Source organism: Natator depressus, chromosome 7, assembly GCF_965152275.1.
Source record: "Natator depressus isolate rNatDep1 chromosome 7, rNatDep2.hap1, whole genome shotgun sequence".
In the NCBI taxonomy this organism is placed as follows: Eukaryota; Metazoa; Chordata; order Testudines; family Cheloniidae; genus Natator; species Natator depressus.
This window is the reverse complement of record NC_134240.1, coordinates 30,603,374-30,623,630: the sequence shown is the minus strand read 5'-3', so window position 1 is coordinate 30,623,630 and position 20,257 is coordinate 30,603,374. Positions and strand designations below refer to the sequence as shown.

At 49.9% G+C, this 20,257-nt stretch overlaps 1 protein-coding gene across 3 annotated transcripts in view; it reads right to left on the bottom strand.

Annotated features, from left to right (window-relative positions):
* The window catches only part of MACROD1 (mono-ADP ribosylhydrolase 1), a 182,268-nt gene extending 166,798 nt beyond the window's left edge, over positions 1-15,470 (bottom strand). For 2 of the 3 annotated variants that reach the window (XM_074959747.1, XM_074959746.1), the window contains exons 1-3: positions 15,073-15,470; positions 9,428-9,529; positions 8,908-9,027 (exon numbers count right to left, since the gene is read on the bottom strand). In XM_074959747.1, the coding sequence (XP_074815848.1) occupies positions 8,908-9,027; positions 9,428-9,529; positions 15,073-15,343 (493 nt within the window). In that variant the 5' untranslated portion in view covers positions 15,344-15,470. The remainder of the gene's footprint in view (positions 1-8,907; positions 9,028-9,427; positions 9,530-15,072) is intronic. The other variant, XM_074959745.1, reaches the window with a different exon arrangement.
* Between the last annotated feature and the right edge of the window lie 4,787 nt (positions 15,471-20,257).

Sequence of the window (20,257 nt, the reverse complement as noted above, 5' to 3'; positions counted from 1 at the left end):
GCAGCTGCCCCCACTGCCACTGGCTCTAACGCCGTGATGCTGGAGCTCTGCCTTGGCATTAGAGCTTTGGGAAAGTTTTTAACCACATTCTTTTTGCGGGGGGGGAATGCAGGTGCAGCCACCCCACAACATCCCGCGAAGTCGTGTCGCTTTCACGGAGCTGCTGGGGCAGCAAAAAAAAGAAAAAAAATTCTGAAAAACCCCCCCAGAAAGTTTCCCATTTTTGGGTTGAAATGACTTTTTGTTTCAAAACATCCTTTAATTTGAAAACCCCTGTCACAGCCATCGGAAAACCAACGCTATCACAATCAAAACAAGTCTTCTAACTTTTCCATTGACTGAAAGTTCAGTTGGACCCAAAACAATTCTTTTTTTACCCAATTTTTCAGAATTTCCAGAAAACCGCAAAAAATCCATTCTTCACCCTGGTAAGCAGCCTCCACCCAGACTGGATCTTCCCCCAAGACGGTGCAATTTCCCTTGCTGACGTGTTCTGTAAAGCCCCGAAGTTGGAGCTCCGCTCAGGCACTATTCCCCGCATCTCTGGCGACTGATTTGCCCAAGGGATGGCAAACAGCAGAGAGCGACAGAGTTGAAGTGACAGATAAAGCAATTTACACTGACACTTCAGCATTGCAATATCTGCTTAGAGTTTGTCTCCTGCTCTTCGCAGTCCCATAGCCATTGTATTAGAAGACAGTGATTCATAACTGAAGGGACTTGGCACTGGCTCGATCTATCCAGAGAGCGCTAGAATGTGGAAGGACCATCACCTGCCTAATAGAACCAGGGCAAGACTAGGGCAGTTGCTCTTCAGCCTAATTCTATAGCTAGGGAACCAGAGAAAAGGTCCTTGATCTATCTATCTATGGTACTTTTATGGCCCCCCTCACCATGGTATCTGGCACTTCACAATCTTTAATGCAGGGTTTCTCAGTCCATGGGTTATGACCCAAAACTGGGTTACCAGAATGCATCCAAGGGTCACAGGGCTGGCTGGGCTCAGCTTCCCATACTGGCCACTGCAACCTCCAGGATCGCAACACTGCTCAGGTTTGGCCCTCTGGCATGATGACACGGAGCCACCTCGGACAAATTTGAGTGAGTGGTGCTGCAACCCTTTGTGCCAGGTTGCAAAGCCATTCACACAAATTTGGCCTGGCCAGCCCCGTCATCATGCCAGAGGGGTGGCTGGGCTGAACCTGGGCAGCACTGCCATCCCAACAATCACAATGCCTGGAGCAATAAGCCGAGTCCTGCAGCCTCATGGGACAGGAACCGAGAGGGAGCAGCTGGTGTCATGTCCTCTGGTAAGTACCAGCCCCCCAATGTACCTGTGACCCTAGGAACACCCCAAAACTGGTTGGCAAAGGACTCCCTGGTACATAAGAGTAAATCTCAGTTGGCCTGACCAGTTTAACACACCACACACACTGTTGTCATGATATTGATCCAAAAGGTGTCATGCAAGGTACCTGGTAACATGCTGGTCCCAGAAGTCATTGTGTGGTGTATGTACAGGGTGTGCACTAGGAGTTATAAACATGTGCTGGAAATGTGTTTGCCAAGCAATGCCCAGTCTGCCCTAGACAAAGGATCGTGTATTTGCTTGTCTGACCAGGCTGGTCGTCAGGCAGAGACAACGAAGGACCATTTACAGAAGGTAAATAAAGGCATGAAGCGGGGGAGAAGACAGCATGGCATCTACACCCCAGCAGGAGAGAGCAGCTTTTTCTGGCCTTCCCTGTCAAAGACTACATTTCAAAGGTTTAGCAGACTATAAAAGGAGGGGGAAGAGAGCCCCTAATTTATCCTTCACCTGGGGAGACAAAGAACCCAAGCAGTCCGAGCTCTATGAGAGGTCCTAGATATAAAACTGGGCAGCCATGCTGGAGGAACGACTAGAGAGAAAAACTTCTTTGAATAAAGGTCTCTAGTTTGTTCAGTTAGACTGACACCTTAGACAAGTTTCTTACTTCTGTATGTTTGTAACCATTCCTCAGTCTTTAGTCCTTATACTCGCTATCACTTAAACCGGGGTCCTTTTGTTAATTAAACTTGTTTTACTTGTACTACAAACTAACTCAGTGCTTTGAAAGAAGGGGAGGGTTTGTAAGTTGCAGACTGTCTCTGTAGAGGAGCAGTGGACCTGATAAGGTTTTGTGGGTGGTGCAGTAAGGGGGGCTGAGTGCTGCAGGGAAAGACGGCTCTGTGGCACTCAGGAGGTCACTGATTGTTACCTGCTAGGCGAGCTTTGGGCTAGCCGAGCCCTAAAGAGTTTGCTGGCAAGGCAGCCAGGTTGTGTCAGGGAGCTGTCACACAGCTAAGCAAAGCTCTCACTTGCTGAGCCTGATAGGAATAACACAGTGGCTCACAGCTCTGGAACCCCAGCAAAGTGTCTGCAGATCCTTCCCCACTACACCCCCAGCCCTTTCTGTCCCCACCCCCACATTACCCCCCAGAACCCCACGTTCCCCCACACTTTTACCCTGTGCACCCCATGGGCCATGTGTGTGGGCCATGTGGTTTTGGGGAGCTGTCGGCTCCCACCACCCTCTCCTGGGCTCCAGAGCCTTCCTCCAGCCCTTCGCTGCCCTCCAGTTCCTTCCCCAGCCGCTCCCCCCACCCCCAACCCCAACCCCTTCCTCACTACACCACCTGGCCCCACAAACTCTCCACTTCACCTCCAGGCTCCCAAATCCTCCCTGCCCCTTACCTTCTGTCCCCCATGAGCAGTGTGGTTTTTTGGGGTGTCTCAGTTTTTTTGTCCCTTCCCCCAATTGCCAGTGGGGCACGTGCCAGTGGTTCACCGCTGGCTGGAGCATCTGGAATTTCAGCTCTGAGCCTCCCCTCCCCCAGTGGATCCCTACATGATCTCAGACATCTAGAGAGGTCTCTGGGTCACAACAGGCCACCACAGTTTACAGATGGGGCCTGAACCCAAACAGGCAGAGAACCCCACTGCTATCATGTAGTTATCCTCACAAGCTGCCTGTAACGCAGGGCAGTGCTCTCATCCCCAGGGAACACTGGGCACAGACAGAAACGCCGACTTGCCCAAAGTCACACAGGCCTGTGAAAGAGCAGGGGCTTGACCCAGGTCTCCCAAGGTTGTCAGAGGTTATTAATTCCCAAGATGCAAAGCAGTACAGTCCAGACAGACACACTGGGTCGGATAGCTCAGGATTCCTGGGTTCTGATGTGGGCAAGTCCTTTCCTCATCAGTGGCTCAGTTTTCCTCTCCCTTTATCCATTTAGCCGGTGAGCTCTTTGTTACCTGCTAGGCGAGCTTTGGGCTAGCCGAGCCCTAAAGAGTTTGCTGGCAAGGCAGCCAGGCTGTGTCAGGGAGCTGCCACACTCTGTGTCTGTGCAGTGCCTGGCACAGGGGGGGCCCCCCCTGCAATCTCAAATTGAACCCAGGTGCCTTGAATCCTGGCCCAGAGCTTTAGCTACAAGGCCAGCCTGTCTGTCAAGAGTCTAAGCAGTTAGTGGGGTCTACAGGAATCAAGCCAAATCTCTATGTGCTCAAATATTCATTTAGGAGCCTAATGTTAGCAACCCATGTCTGAATATTATGTCCCCAGATTCTGTATGATGAGTGGCCATAATGATGTCTCATTTCATTATTATCTTAACTACAGAGGGCAACTAGTGATCAGAACACAGGACTCCTGGGTTCTATTCGCAGCTTTACCATTGATTTGCTGTATGGTCTTGGGTGAGTCACTTTCCCTGTCTGTGCACCATGTTTTCCATTTGTAAATGGAAATGGGATACTTTGATCTCAAAGAACAGTATGGATATCAACAAACTTTGCAGTCCTCTTACGTCTTCATAGGGTCCTCAGGCCAGATCCCTGGCTAGTGTAAATCGGCCACCGCTCACTAGAATGAGCGGGGCCAGGTCCCCAGCTGCTGTAAATTGGCCATCACTTTATTGTCACCAACGGAGCTGTGTCAGTGTACACCACGCAAGGACATCCCCTGCCCGGTCCTGTTCCATAGAATGAACTGGAACCCCTTCGTTTTTCAACCAAGGAGCCATGCCCGCCCAGCTTGGTGCTGCAAGCCTCCAGGAGAACAACGTCCTGGCAGGAACGCTCCATTCCATGCAGGAAAAGCCCGGACCAGTCCCCTCTCCCCAGGAGCAGTGACCTACAAAGGAGTGTGTTGTGCCCCCAGGCCCGGAAACGAACCCCCCCATCCACACACACCCTATTAGTACAGATGAACTACTAGCTTAAATGCATTTCCCTTGCTGCTGTGCAATGCTGATCAGGCAATTACTCATGGCTAATGATGATTATCAGGTCACATAGAATTTAATGGACAGGTATTATATTCCTGCTTGTGACTTTACATATGAATTAACCACATATGGGTTTCATGAGGCACAGAAGCAGGATTTATGAAGCACTGACAAAGCCTCTTGTTAGTTAAGACTTTTATTCTTCTAATAAACAGGTTGATTTATTGGGGCAGAAATTAATAAGCAGCACATTGGAAAGCTGAGACGTTGGCGCCCTCTGCTGCCCAGCGGATCGGGGGGGGGGGGGGAGATTTCAATGAAGAGTCAGCTGTGTCAATCTTAGACATATTATTACTTGTTATGTCTAGCAGGGTAGGGTCAAGTGAGATCAGGGGCCCAACTGTGCTGCACAGACAGAGACAGGTCTAAATACAAAGTCACACCAATATAACCAGAGATGTGACTGTACACCAAGTTAGCGACTCCAATGCAACGTTGCATGTGGATGCCCTTACATCCATTTAAACCTGGCTTATATCGATTTAACCTCAGATCAGTCAATTTACAGGCAAAAAATAAACCGATTAAGCCGTTTTAAGTAGATACAAATATCCACAGGGGTTGCACTGGCTTAACTAACTCCATTCCACCATGGATTTAAGTCACTGGTGCAAATTCTATATGGAGCAAAGCCCAAAAGAGCCAAATCAGACAAAGGGAAGGAGGGGAAATCTGGGCTCTGTTCCCAGCTCTGCCACTGGCCTTGGGTAACCCCTTCCCCCTCACACTGTATCTATCTCCCCACCCGCCCCTCGTCTAGTCAGAACGTGAGCTCTTTAGGGCAGGGACTGTCTCTCACTGTGTGTCATGCGGCTCTGCACAAACCGGGGCCCTAACTTTAGTCAGGGTCTCTGCAGCACCCAGCATGAGGGGGTTTCAATTATTTCCTGCTGACCAAATTATCATCTTGCCTTCAGCGTTTTCTCCAAATCTGCTGTCGCAGTCTCCACTACTTCATTACCACCTCTGTGTTCCCGTTTCCAGCCAAGAGTCCGAGGCTGCATTTAAGAAATGGCTCTGCTAGTCCCTGAAGCACTCAGCCACAGCAATGTCTCATTCCTTGCAATCCTAGAGAGTGCTTCTGCTCCCCAGACACCTGCTCATTCACCCTCAGCCACTCTGAGCGTGGCTTGGCCACTGCCCTTCCTGTGCCTGCAGACTGGCCCCTTCTCACATCCATTCCTAACCCCCCTGCCATAGGCATATTCCTGGCTTGTTACGCTCATTGCATCACCGCCTCTTGGTGTGCCCCCCACAGCACCCCAGATTCTGCTACAAATACGAGCCCCCTCCACTAGCACCAAAGTGAGTGGGAGGGAAATTTTCCCATCAAAACATAATTTCAACCAGAAATGTCTGTATGTCAAAAAAAAAAACCACACACCTTTTTTTAAAGGGACAAAAATTAATTTGCGACCTCCTAGTTGAATTGTGGGTCTGTACAGCACCCAGCACAACAGGGGCCTCATGATTTCAGGCAGGGCCTGTAGCTACCCAGTACGAAATAGCCCTCCAATGACTTTGAACCTTCAGGGCTTGCTAGAGCAACTGGAAATGGGGACACTTCTGTTCCCCGTCACAAAACACAAGAGCCAGAGGATCGCCACTACAATGGGGGGTGGCCAATTCTAAACTGATCAAAGGAAATACTTTGTTCACTTGACGCATTATTAGCCAGCAGAACTCTCTTCCACTGGATGCTGTTGAAATCAAAAACTTAGCAAGATCCAAAGAGGGGCTGGGCATTTATATGACTAACGAGAATGTCCAGAGCTAGAACAGCGGATTCATAGATTGTAAGACCAGAAAGGCCCACTGCAGTTGTCTAGTCTGACCTCCAGTATAACACAGGCCCCATAGGGCAGCCCTGAATTAATTCCTGGTTGAACCAGAGCAGATCTTTTAGTAAAACAGCCAATCTTGATTTAAAACACAGCCAGTAATGGAGAATCCACCACTCCCCGTGGGAAGTTGTTCCAGTGGTTAACAGCCCTCACTGATACAAATCTGTGCCTTATTTTCTAGTCAAAATTTATCTCGCTTCATCTTCCAGCCATTGGATCTTATTGGACCTTTGTCTCCTAGATTGAGGAGATCTTTACCATCAAATTTCTCTTCCCCACATAGGTTCCTATAGATTGTAACCAAGTCACACCTTAACCTTCAGTAAGCTAAACAGACAGAGCTCCTGGAGTATTGCACTATAAGGCACTGTTTCCAATCCTTTAATCACTCTCGGGGCTCTTCTCTGAACCCGGTCCAATCTAGTAACATCACCTGGAATTGTGGACCCCAGAATCTGACAGTTTTTCAGTACTTGTCATATAAGTGCCAAAGGCAGAATAACAGAACCTCCCTCACAAAGATTTTGGATGGGAGCTAAACCCTCAGGATTCAGGGCTTAAGCTGATCTCTAGTAGGCGGTTAGGATCAGGCATTCACAGAAAACAGGTTACCCCACATCTGCCCACCATGGGGCTCTCACGACTTCCTCTGAAGCATCTTGTACTGGCCACTGTCAGAGGTTGGATACAGGGATGGATGGACCAGTCTGGTAATTCCCGTAGTGGAGACAGTTCTCAGAAAGCAGCCAGTTCTAAGCAGAGCCCTTTCCCCACAAGCACCCACCATGATGAACACACACAGGGAACATATGGCTAGAGTTTATCTCCCTGCAGCTTGAGAACCGTGTGCTGACTGGGTTGACAGGTCCTTAGCTGGATGTCAGAGACAAACTGCACTGGAGTCATCTCTCACAGGGGACTCTGGGATGAATTGCTTACAGAATGAAGAGTCTGTGCTGAGGAAGGGGGGATCCTGGGGAAGGCTCCATCGTTCAGTTCTGGCACACACCGGATTGGGGACCACAGGGGAAGAAGGTGAATCAGAATCTGACACTGTCTCATCTTTCAGTGATGTCATTTGGATATAGCATCACACGCACTCCCCAGCTGCACTCCCATTGTTCGCACAGAGTTCCTGGTCACAGAATTCTTCGCAGAAAAGGAATGGGATAAAGTGCCTTTCCCCTCTAGGGGCCACCAGCTCCAATCTGGCCCCCAATCAGAGGGAGGGCAAGTGGCTGGCTCAGGGGATAGGAAATGGGACACGGGGCCTTTCCCCTCAAGGGGGGCATTTGCTCCAATCCAGCCCCAGGGCAACGGAGTGGAAAGGAACAGAACACGGGGCCTCTCATCTCCAAGGCGTCAGCTCCATGATCACACTTGCCAACTCATGGGATGATGCACGAGTCTCGGCTTCCAATTTAAACAAAGAAAGATTCAGGCCAAAAAGCTGGAAAATGTGACCTTGAGTGTAACCGCTGCAATGTCTGCCCGAGCCTGCAGAGACCCTGAGCCAAGGACACTGAGAAGGGGCAGCTGCCCCTAGGATAACACACGCAGCAACACCTGCCTGAGTCTGCAGAGAGCCTGAGCCAATCACTCAGCGGGGGGAGCTGCCCTGAGTAACTGACAACTACGCTCACCTGAGTCTGGCCGACAGCCTGGGCTGCAGGGAGTGATGTCTCACTGGTTCATTTAACCCTGAAGACGCTGGACAGGAGAGTCTGCCCCAAACCTGGCTCAGCTTTTGTACAACAGAGGGGTATTCAGTTATATCAGAACAGTCACGGAATCCAGATAGCACCCAACCCACCCACCCACCCCTCGAGTTTGGTTCAGCCCATTTCTCAATGGGTGGCAGGGTTGGGTTCTAGAGCTGCCCAAAGCTCAGGGAGGGCTACTTGCACCAAGCCCCATTTCCAGCAACATTATGACCCCCACCCCAAGCCAAGTCACAGAGGGACAGCAGCAAAAACAGGGCCAGTGCCACATGAAACCCACCTCCCCCAATTCAGTCAGACACACCCCAGCTTCACTAATGGGGAAGGGGAGTTTTGCTCTGAACAAAGGTTTAAACACACCCTTCCCCCAGACAGACAGTAATGAGCCCCAACCACCTCACAGAGACCACTCACTAAGGAGCTAGGAGACACACAGCCCATGGACACATATTTATAGCAGCTACTGATGGAAATAGATCAAGCCACCCTGCACAGCCAACCAAAATCCTATACACGCACCATGATCTATGGGCAGGCAAATAACCAACCCTATAGAACATCTGGAAAAGGGCTAGACCCTACACACATAGCATTTCTTTAGGGGGATGATCGACAGACCCTATAGCACATCTAGGATGGGGTTAAGTCCTACACAGCCTATGGGTTCTGAACTGTGCAGAAGTGACACATGCTACATGTTCTCTCAGCAGACAGGAGCCCCACCCTCCAGAACAGACAGGCCAGAGCCAAATGGGACCCAGCCAGCAGCTCTTGGGGGCAGCCCAGCACCCTACCCCACAGAAACTCCCTCTCCCGGCTCAGAGCACAGCCTAACGGGCAGCTGGCGCTCCTGCCAGTCCCAGACATGGGTGGGAGAAAACGTGCTCCCTCTTTCGCCATATGTTCACCCTGGGGTTCGAGCCACCCTGTGACCCGAAGCATCCACCCAAACCAGCAACATGCAGAGAGGGGGAGCTGCTGGTGCAACATGAGCAGGGGGTCCAGTCAGCAGAAGGGATCTGTAACCGACTCACCAGCATTGACGATTGCATCCATCTCCAGTTTGGTGATGTCCCGGCGGACAAGTGAGATCTTCTCGTTCAGGTGATTGTCCTTGGGGAACTTGGTCTCCTCGGGCTGCTTCAGTCGGGCGCCTAGAGACAAGGGTCCAAGGTCAGCGGTCTCCACACCCTACAGGAAACAAGTCCAGCCATACCCTGCTTCACCCATCGTGCCACCAGAACCAGGATTCTGGGATAGAAAGGGCAGGGCTGTACCATGCCCCAAAGCATGATTGGCCTGGGATCGATCAGAAGCGAGAGGGAGAGCAGATCCCAGAATAGGGGAGCCCCCCACCCCACAGTTCACACTGGGTTTTAACATCCACATGGCTATGCTGGGAGACCACTGAAGTGCCCCTCAATCCCAACCCACAGTCCCCTGTTATCCCAACCCTGGGCTCCCCCACCACAGCTCTGTCAGTGCCCCTCAACCCCAACCCACAATGAAAATCTACTATGCACTAATAAAGGATTTTAAAACCCCCAGCCTCACTTTTAGCCATTTTTTTCCAGGTGTCGATGTCCTTCAGTGTGACAAAGTCCTTGGTGTAGTAATGCTCCCGTCTTTGCTTCTGATTCAGACCTTTCAGGTACGCTGCAGGGGAGGGACAAGGCCCACTGAAGTGTTACTAGGGTAACGAGAATCAGGTGCCCCTATAATCAACCCCAGCACTTCTGAAGCGCTTCTCATACATGCCCACCCCGAGGGAGCAAAACCATGAGTCAGACCCCCTCCCCCCAACCAGGAGATTTTGTTTTAAATAGTGTATTGTGGTGTTTGAACTCCCACAGCCTATGTCCAGTGTGTGTGCGCGGTGGCAGGCGGGGACAATTAGTGCTGCCCACTCTCCCGCTTTATTGGGTGAGGTGACTTTGGCTCCTGCTGCAGGAGCTCTCCCCCCTCCCCCACCACCCATCTGCCCAACCCCTGGCCAGCGATCAGTTCTGGCCCCCCCCCACCACCTCCAAGTCAAAACTGTCCCCCCAGTACACCCATCACTTCTGCTCCCTCAGCTTCATCCCTCACCCCCAGTCCCCCTTCTTGCCACCTTATACCCCACCCCCCCCAACCCCTCCCTCCATTTGTTCTGTCTCCAGCCCAGCCCCACCTCCGCATCTCCTGGGTTCTTCACCCCGCTCTCCCTGGCCTAGCTGGAGTGGGGTCCCCCTCCCCCTTCAGGCTGGGGGAGCAGTGCCAGGGGCTCATCCGCCTCACACACCCCATCCCCTTGCTCCCAAGGGAAGCCATTAGCCACCCCAGCTCACGGCTCCCCCTCCCCTGCAGCAAGCATGGCTTCCAGGTTGCTGAGAGCGCTTCCAACAGCCGCGCCGATTGGCTGCTCACCCCAGGAGGCGGGCCCGTGGGGCAGGCAGCCACTCAGAGGGGGTTTCCCCAGACAATGCAGTCTGCCCTGCCCCTGCCCCTAGCCCAGCTGAAACCCTGTCACTGCGACAACGCTGTGAGAGCTGTGCAGGGGAGGGGCCTTGCTTGAGGAGGCCCCACAGAGCAGGGTGGACCCAGGCACTGGTGTGATGCACTCTGAGCCTGGAGCACTCCGAGTGACACAGCCCTGCCTGCCTGGCTGGGGGAGCATCACACCACACCACACCCTGCCAACACCCACCTGCAGAACCTGAGGCCGGGATCCTTTGCGAATGACGGGTGCGCTGCACCAGGGAGGGGAAATCAGCCCCTGCAACAGGCGCCCTTGGGCCGGTCTAGGGTTACCATCTTTGAAATGCACAAAAACCAGCACGCCACCCCACACGCACAAGGCAAGTCCGCAGAAACCACAACGCAACTCTGCAACCACCACCCTCTGCAATAGTCACTTATAGTATCGAGAGAGAGAACACAGATAGATCAGATTGGTAACATTTTCTTACTTAAACTGCGGAAGTAGGAACACTGCAACATCTTTAGCTCGACACAGAAACTTAACATTAGATATCCCTGTATATTGTGATAATAATGCAAATCTTCAGACCCACGTAAAAAAAAAAAACAGCAGATTACATTATTTTTCTGGCAACTGGCAAATCCATAAAAAAAACCTGGCCAGGTTGGTCAAATATCAGCCAGATGGTAACCCTAGGTAGGTCCCCAGCTCACCTCCACTGAGCTCAGACCTAACTCTACCGCAAAGGTGTGGGCTCCAGCAGGAAGCCCAGGGGGCGGGCGGGGGAGGGAATCTCTGGCCTGTGCTATGCAGGAGGGCGGGCTGCCCAGCTAACAGTCTCTTCCAGCCCCAGGATCCATAACAGACAGCCCTCAACTCATACAAAGACATCTCTAGGCTGACAACACTTTGGCTGCAGCTTGTATGTTTTCTAAGCAATAATAAGTAAAGGTAATTTTTGAGGTTATGGTCACAACCATTCAGCGGAGCTGGGAAATGAACCCAGCAGTCCTACCAGCTGGCTCCCCTTGCTCCAACCATTAGACCCCACTCCCCTCCCAGTGGTGCGGGTAAAACCCAGCAGTCCTAATTCGCAGCTCCCCCTGTTCTAACCCAATAGACACCCACTGCCTTCCAGAGCTCAAATCCCATTTTATCAAAGGAATTTAAACCGGGTTCTCCTGCACTACCTCGTGGGTGAACACCAATGCAGCAGCCACCTTTGGAAATGTACTGCACCTGCTCTCCAAAAGAGGCTGTGGCACTCATGTATATCAGGGCATTAGAATAGTCTCTGTATTATTCATCACTTCCTGTATAACACAGGCCAGAGAATTTCACCCAGCTCCCCCTCTATTGAGCCAATGCCTTGTGTTTGACTAAAGCACCTGGCCCGCTGGATTTGGAGACATCAAGAGATGGAGAATCCGCCACTCCCCTTGGGAATTGTTCCTATGGTTAATCACCCACACTGTTAATTGAAACGGGTCTGGCTTCAGCTTCCAGCCACAGGTTCTTGTTCAACCTTTCTCTGCCAGGCTAAAGAGCCCTCCAGTATCCAGTACTTTCCCCCTGCGAAGGCCTATAATCAGGTCACCTCTCCATCTTCTTTTTGAGCAGCTGACCAGACTGAACTCCCCAGGTCTCTCACTCTGCGGCATCTTCTCCCACCCTCAAATCATTTTTGTGGATCTTTTCTGCACCCTCTCCAAATTTTCAACATTGGTTTTGAAATGTGGCTACCGCAACTGGATGAACCAGTCCAGCCTGGGTCTCACCAGGACTGTATTTAGAGGTAAACTCACCTCTCTGCTCCAACTCACTACTTCCCTCTTCATACATGTCAGGATCACACCGGCCCTTTTTATCCCAGCATGACACTGGGAGCTCATCCTGAGTTGTTTGGCCACTATGCCCTCCAAATCCTTTTCGGAGTCACCACTTTCCAGGATGCAGTCCCCCGCTTCTGTAGGGACGGCCCGCAAGCCTTGTTCCCAGATACATGATCTGACGTTTGGCTGCACTAAACCACACTTTATTGGAATGGGCCCATCTTACCAAGCAATGTGGATTGCTGTGCAGGACTGTCCTCACCATCCCACTCCAAAAATCTTTGAGTCATCCATCAATTTTAGCAGCAGTGATTTTATATTTACTTCCATTCCTTCCCTGGAGCCAGAGCCCTCCATCTGACTGCTGCTCTTCTCCAGGCAGCACAGATCCTAGTAGACTGGGCCTCCTGCAGCTATCTAGGCTCCTCCTTAAGTTCCTTTCCCTGGGAGTTGTCCTCCTCTGTACCACTGGAACGCCTGTCCTTGGGAGCCTCCTCTTCCTAACAGCACCCTCCTCCAACTAAGCTCTGCGGCCCTTAATCTGGACCAGGTGCCCATTAGCCAATTCACTGCCAAGCAGCCACCTAGGCAGTTTGGCACAATGGGCTCATTCCCCTTAAAGAAGCCCATCACGGGAGAGAGGGCCCTGCCCCAGGCTCCCCTTAAAGGGCCATCCACCCTGAGACACATCTCCATTCAATGGGGATTCACCATTAACAACTACTTTTTGAGATCTGTCAGTTAATTAGTTCTTAACCCAGGTAACAGGTACTCCACTGATATTATATAGTGCTTATTATTGTTGTGCAGCATGAAGTCAAATGCCTTACATAAGTCTAAATGTATTGCATCTACGCAGTTACCTTTATCAACCAACCTTGCAATCTCCTCAGAGAGAGAAATCAGGTTTGTTTGACAAGACCTATTTCCTATCAAACTGATATTAATTATAGGCCCATCCTTTTGTTCTATATCAACTGACTCCCATATTAGTTTTTCCATTATTTTGCCTGGGACTGATGTCAGGCTAACCAGCCTACAGTTACCCGAGTCATCCCACTCACCCTTTCTGAAGGCTGGTATAACATGAGCACTCTTCCAGTCTTCTGAAATGTCCCCAGTATTCCAAGATTTATTAAAAATTACCATCAAACAAGCCAGAGATCTCCTCAGACAGCTCTTTTAGGACTCTCAGGTGCAAGTTATCTGGACTGGCTGATTTAAAAATATTTATCCCTCATAGACGTGTTTTAACTTCCTCCTTAGTTAATAATGGACTGAAAAGTACTTCTCACATGAGGATGGTTACACGTACATCATCCTACGTCTTTCCAAATACAGAACAGAAATATTTATTGAGCACTTCTGTCTTTTCTGCATCATTAATAGTAGTTTTACCATCTCCAGCTCGTAACTGGCCTGTACCATTGCTAGGATTTCTTTTGTTCTTAAGATATTTAAACTGCTTATTTTCCTTGGCCCTGCTTGAAATGCATATTTCCCTGGTGCCTTCAGCTCCCCTTATTGGTTTTCTGCATTTCCTACCCTCTAATTTAGATCAATTGCTATTACCCCCTTTTTCCATTTGTTTTATATTACTTTCTTTTTAATTTCTAACTGCTGCCTTCACTTAGCCAAAAAGCCACAATTCCACAATCAAGAGAGATGACAATTTTGGCTAAAAGCCCAGCCTGGCTCAGTGGCAATCTAATAAACTCTTCTTCAAGAGCTCCCAATTTTTCTGTCTTGGACCATTAGGTTCGGCCTAGGACAGCTGTGCCAAGGGCCTAAGAAATCCTGTGCCACCGGCCTTGAAGAAGATAATCCCCTAAATAGGGACTGAAAAGACTCTTGATCCTAGAGCATTGGGGCTTGGGTGAGACTATATGGATGCTGAATCTCAGTATAAACTGAAAGGGGCCATGGAAGAAGGCTGCGGTGTTGGGTTTTTATGGTAATAAGCCAGCCCCAGACAGGGTGCAATGATGAAATGCAGAGGCACCAGTCAATATGAGCCCCTGGTATACCATCTTTCACCGGGGCAGATACTGTCTCTTACTCTGGGTTTGTATGGTCCTTGGCACAACGGGGTCCTGTTTTTGGCTGGTACCAGGCACTACCACGATGAAGAGGATTAATAACCCAGGGGGACTGTGCCAGCTGCACAACATGGATGCTTTTGCACTTTCTGCCACTGACTGCTGGAAAACGGATCGGCCAATACGTTCTCCATGCCCAGGCAGCTCTCATGGTGGGGTCAGAGCTGGCATGTGGCACTGCAGTGCCACTAGCAGTCAGTGCAGAGTGTTCTGGTCCCATGGTTTTGTTCTGGTAGGCCAGCCCCATAGGGAACATCCGCACAGCTCCAACGCAGTAGCACTGCTCTCCCTGCAGCACCGGGGATGGGAAGTGCTGCTTCCCTCCAAGCAATTTGGGAATGGTGCAGCTGCCAGGTGAGTTCTGGGATATGGCGCAAGGGATGCTGGGAGTACTGACACACACATGCACTCCCTCAATTCCAGAAGGGGATCCCACAAATCACCCACAATGCATTGAGGCAGCACAAGGCATTATGGGATTCCTACCTATGCTGCATGGCGGGATGCAGAGATGAGTGATGTTGGAAGAGCTGTATCAGTTTTTAAGTAACCCAATGCACTGTGGCAACAAGCCTCCAGCTGTTCCATGCCTGGGGGTGGACTTCCGTGTTGGTATACAGATTCCCTGCACAGCTGCATGGTGCCCAGGGAAGGGACAAATGCCCTTAGGGGTGGAAATTAGGCAGGGTAAGTGGCCCTAGGTGGAGGCACGTTGCAAAGGGCTGTATGATGCCCAGCTAAAGGGAGGCATGGGCAAAAGGAAGGGGTAACTGGGCATAGCGCACACACACACCCCCTCACACTTACTTTTTGCCTCTTTCCAATCAGTGGACGTGGTCAGATCCACCTTAGCCGCCATGCCTAGTGGGGGAGCAGCTGCCCAGCTCCGGAAGGCTCTTGACACCAACTGGACCGTGCCACGGGGAAGGCTGCTAGTGCTTGGTTCCCTGCTGCTCCACGTGCCCCTCCTGACACTACCCAGCACCCAGGGGTTCCAGCCTTTGCCCCAGCCCCCTAGAAGCTGCCCTAAAGCCCCAGACAGTCTCCTGCCTGGCAGGGTCATGAGAATCCCTGGCATGGTAGCACAGAAGGGAACGCAACACTAGGGCTCCCAGCCCAACCTCCCTGGTTGGTCCCTGAGCAGTCGAGAGAAATTCTTCTCCCTTATTTACTGCACCTGGTATTTGGCTTGCGAAGGGGGGCGGGAGAAACGACAAAATTGCTGCTGCGCTGACACTGAAACTCACCAAGGGCTTTGCACTTCCAAGACCCGCCCAACTGTGTGCAAGGAATCCTGGGATATGTAGTCCTGCCCCCGTCCAGGCTCTTGCGGTTTTCCTCTTCCTTGCCAATAAAGGGTCCTGAGGCAGCAAACTCAGGGAGATGAGCAGAGCCTGTCAGTGTCTTGAGATGGAGATGGCATCTCAGGCGCAATGGGATCCAGAGCCTGAGTTCAGCAAGAGGGCCTACAATGGCCGTGTTCTTCCCTGCTGTTAGCTGATTTTACTATTACTGTGCGCCCACCGTGCGTTATTGTAGCACAGCCAGCCCCACCCGTTGTGTTGGGTGCTGTACAGACCCCAACTGCGACTTGGGCCCTGCCATGCTAGGTGCCACCAATGCACAATGATAGGCAATCCCTTCCCTGAACAGCTGACAGTCCAATTAGACAAAAGGTGAGAGGGGAAATAGAGGCACACAGAGAAAGGTCTGCAGCAGACCTTGGACTAGAATCCAGGAGTCCTGAGCTGCAGCCCTACCCACTGGATCACTCTGCCCCTCAATAATTACATTCATTGTAGTATTGTATTCTGGACTCGTGGCTTCTATTCCCAGCTCTGGGAGGGGAGTGTGGTCTAGTAAGTTAGAGCAGGGCAGAGCTGGGAGTCAGGCCTCCTCCGTTATAGTCCTGGCTCCAGGGGAGAAATGGTATCTAGTGCTTAGAGCAGGGCTGGGCTGGGAATCAGGCCTCCTGGGTTCTATTCCTAGCCCTGGAAAGGGAGTGAGCTCTAGTGAGTTAGAACAACAAGGGCAGCCTGGGAGCCAGGACTCCTGGGTTTTATCCCTAGCTCTGCCATTGACTAGCTGTTTGACTTTTGGCAAGCCTCTTCCCTCCTGTACACCTCAGCTCCTTATACATAAAATGGGGATAACATTATTTATCACCCCAGATCACACAGGGGATTAATTCACCCATGTCAGTAAAGCGCTAAGCATAAACACAGAACAGAATTCGTCCACATTGGCCCCTCGGACTCTTGGGACCAGGCTTAACTTTGAAACCTGGGAGACTGAAAACTTGGAGCCAATTTTGCAAACTACAGTTCCCAGAATCCCAGGCAAACCAAGCTGTAATTTAACTTCAGTGACTCTTGCTCTCAACCTGCCTCTAAGCTGCTTGTGGGCAGGAACCAGGAAATAACTAGCTACTTTAAAAAGCAATCATTTGCAAAGGGAATAAGGAGTCCTTGTGGTACCTTAGAGACTAACAAATTTATTAATAAACAAATACGTTTGTTAGTCTCTAAAGTGCCACAAGGACTCCTCGTTGTTTTTGCTGATACAGACTAACACGGCTACCACTCTGAAACCATTTGCAAAGGGGACTCACACACCCGGGACATTTAAACAGCACAGTAGGCTAGCTTCATCACTATAAATAGATCCTTGTCTCCTGAGTTTGCAGGGTGCCTTAGCAACCCTACTAAATTTAGCAGTGCTAGTCACACCAGAAGACAGATAGATACTGCTTGCTGGGAGATGTGGCCTTTTGCTAGTCTCTGGAGCAGTTGTTTCAGATCTATGCTATCCAAAGAGCAGGGCACCCTCTTTTATGTCCCAAAATCCTGATTTAGGAAGATCTGCAGATCGCAGAACAAGCCTTCAAGATTCAGCTCTGCATTTATCACCACATACCATTGCTTGGTCCTTTTTTTTTTTTTTTTTTTTTAAGGATTACAAAGCACTTCACAGTGATCAATAGTTTTGCAACTTCCTGGGGATAAATCAGTGTTATTCCCCACCTTGGGGAAAATGAGGCACGGAGCAGCAAAATGACTTGTCCAAGGTCACTAGCAGAGCAAGGGGCAGAACCCAGGAGTCCTGATTCCCAATTGCCTCCCTCTGAACACTAGACCCCACTGCTCTTCCAGAGTTGGGGACAGACAGGGCTGGCCTTACCATGAGGCGAACTGAGGCGACCGCCTCAGGTGCCAGACTGTGGGGGGCGCCACTAGGACCAAGAGTGTAGAAAATTGTGTCTGCTACTGGGGCATATGTATTCTCTCTGCTCTGGATGCACAGAGATGGCGGAGTGCTGCGCTGGAGAAAGGAGGGTACAAGAGACATAACTGGCAGGCAGGCGAAAAGGTGAGAGGGGATAACAGAAAGCAGCAGAAGCTGGAGGGAGAGAGCTGGGGAGGAGCCTCTTATTTACCTCTCTAGCACCCCCAGCAGCTTGGCCTGATTAACACCAGCTTCCCAGGGAGCTTCCTGTTTCCTGCTGCTTCCCTGAACCCACTTGAGGAGAACAGGCAGTCAACTGAAGTAGTAGGGCCTGTTAGGCCCTTAAGATGCTGATATCTTCCGTCACTCAGACCCTGCTACCAGCCTGCTTATTTGTCCCCTTCAACTATAGGTGGCACAGAACAGCAGTCATGAGTGAAAGAAGAAAACGCCCCCCTGGGGCAGCATTCAGAAAAAGAAAGAAAGCAAAGGAAGCTTTTCTATCTAAGCAGGAAGGAGCTAACCCTAAGATACATAGACACAAATGTTCACGGTGAGCCTTCTGGCCCCAGTGAGGATGTGAGTGGTGAGGAGATGCCTGATCTTCCAGTTAGTCAGAGTGCAGGTGATCAGGTAGCTACTGCAGCGTCCATATCTCCATCTCAAATGGATGTAACCATGCACATTCCTGAAGAAAAGTATAGATCAGAGAAGAGTGTGGTGGAGGCGCAAGAAACAGCTGCTGCTGAGTTCAGTTCCTTAAGTCTAGATGATCCAGGACTGTGGACGCACTTGAGCAGCAGCCTGAGGGACTTCCTTGTTCTGCTTGGGCCACAGCAAGTGAAAAACTTCATGTTCCTCAAAGACAATGAAAATAGAAGTTTCCAACCAACGCATTACTGGTGTAAAATCCCCAATGGTGACAAAGTGGAGAGGCCATGGCTTATGTACTCAAAAACCCAGAATGCTGCATACTCTTTTTGTTGCAAACTCTTCCAGTCTAATGTTCCAGCCACATTGGGTTCTACAGGAACAAAGGACTGGAAAAATCTGGTTAGAAATCTGGCATGCCTTGAGAAGGCAGCAAATCACCAGAGAGCATTCCATAGGTGGAAAAGCTTGAGATGAGACTAAGGTTAAAGGCCACCATAGATGATCAGCATCAAGAGAAGATTGCATCAGAGTCTCTTTACTGGCAAAATTGTTCTGAAAAGGTTAATTGCCATTGTGAGAATGCTTGCTACCCAAAACCTAGCACTGCTTGGCACTTCAGATCAGCTGTATCTGCCAAACAATGGAAACTTTCTTAAAATTGTGGAGCTGATGGCTGAGTTTGATGCTGTACTCCAGGAGCATCTAAGAAGAGTCACCACCGAAGAAATGTACACACACCGCTACCTTGGAAAAACAATTCAAAATGAGATCATACAGTTACTGGCAACAAAAGTCAAAGAGAAGATTGTGGCAGATCTGAAGTCAGCAAGCTATTACTCTGTTATTCTGGACTGCACACCTGACGTCAGCCATACGGAACAAATGACTTTAATGGTGTGTTTTGTAACAACAACAGAACCTAGTGAAAAAGTCCCTGCAGTGGTGTCTGTCAGAAAGCATTTTCTAGAATTTATTGACATTGATGATACTACAGGAGCTGGTATGACAAATGTGCTTCTTAAAAAGCGGGAAGATATGGGAATTGCGAGAGGTCAGGGCTACGATAATGGTGCCAACATGAGAGGAAAGAACAGAAGAGTGCAGACAGGGATCCGAGAGTTAAACCCTCAAGCTTTTTTTGTCCCATGCAGTTCTCATTCATTGAACTTGGTGGTCAGTGATGCAGCATCCGCTTCTAGTGAGGTTGCTGAATTTTTTAATGTAATTCAAAGCATCTATGTATTTTTCTCTGCATCAACTCATCGATGACAAATTTTGAAGCAACATCTGGGAACATCCTCTCTGACACTGAAACCACTGAGTGCCACACAATGGGAAAGTTGAGTGGAGGCAATAAAGCTTATCAAACACCAAATTGGGAAGATAGATGATGCCATAGTTGCCATTATGGAGGATATGCTATGACAGGAACTGTTCGTGGGAGAACAGTGGCAGAGGGAAATGGAATCACCAGAAACATACATAACTTCAAATTTCTGTGTGGCTTAGTGTTGTGGTATGACTTACTGTTTGAAATAAATGTTGTAAGCAAGAGACTCCAAGGTGTTGACCTTGATATATCTGGAGCAATGGAACAAGTGGACAAAGCAAAGTCATACCTACAGTCTCACTGATCAGATGAGGGATTTCAAAATGTTCTGAAGAGTGCACAGAAGTTGGCAGAGGAACTTCACACTGAAGGTCTTTTCCCACCCATTCAGAAATACAAGACTCACTGAAGAAGACGACATTTTGATTATGAGGCATGGAATAATCCCATAAGAGACCCCAAACAACAATTCAAAGTTGAATTCTTTAACCAGGTGCTAGATTGTACAATACTGTCAGTTGAAGAATGTTTTATGCAGCTCAAGGAACACAGCAGTATATTTGGGATGTTGTATGATATTCCAAAGCTCCTCACTATACCCGAAGAAGACCTACACCAGCAGTGCAAGGCACTAGAGACAGTGTAGACACATGATGACATGCGCGATATTGATGCGAGTGATTTAGGTGATGAACTGAAAGCCCTTTCAAGATACATTTCAGCAGGATCAACTCCAAAGGCTGTTCTGGAATATATGTGCACAAATAAGATGGCCACCCTCTT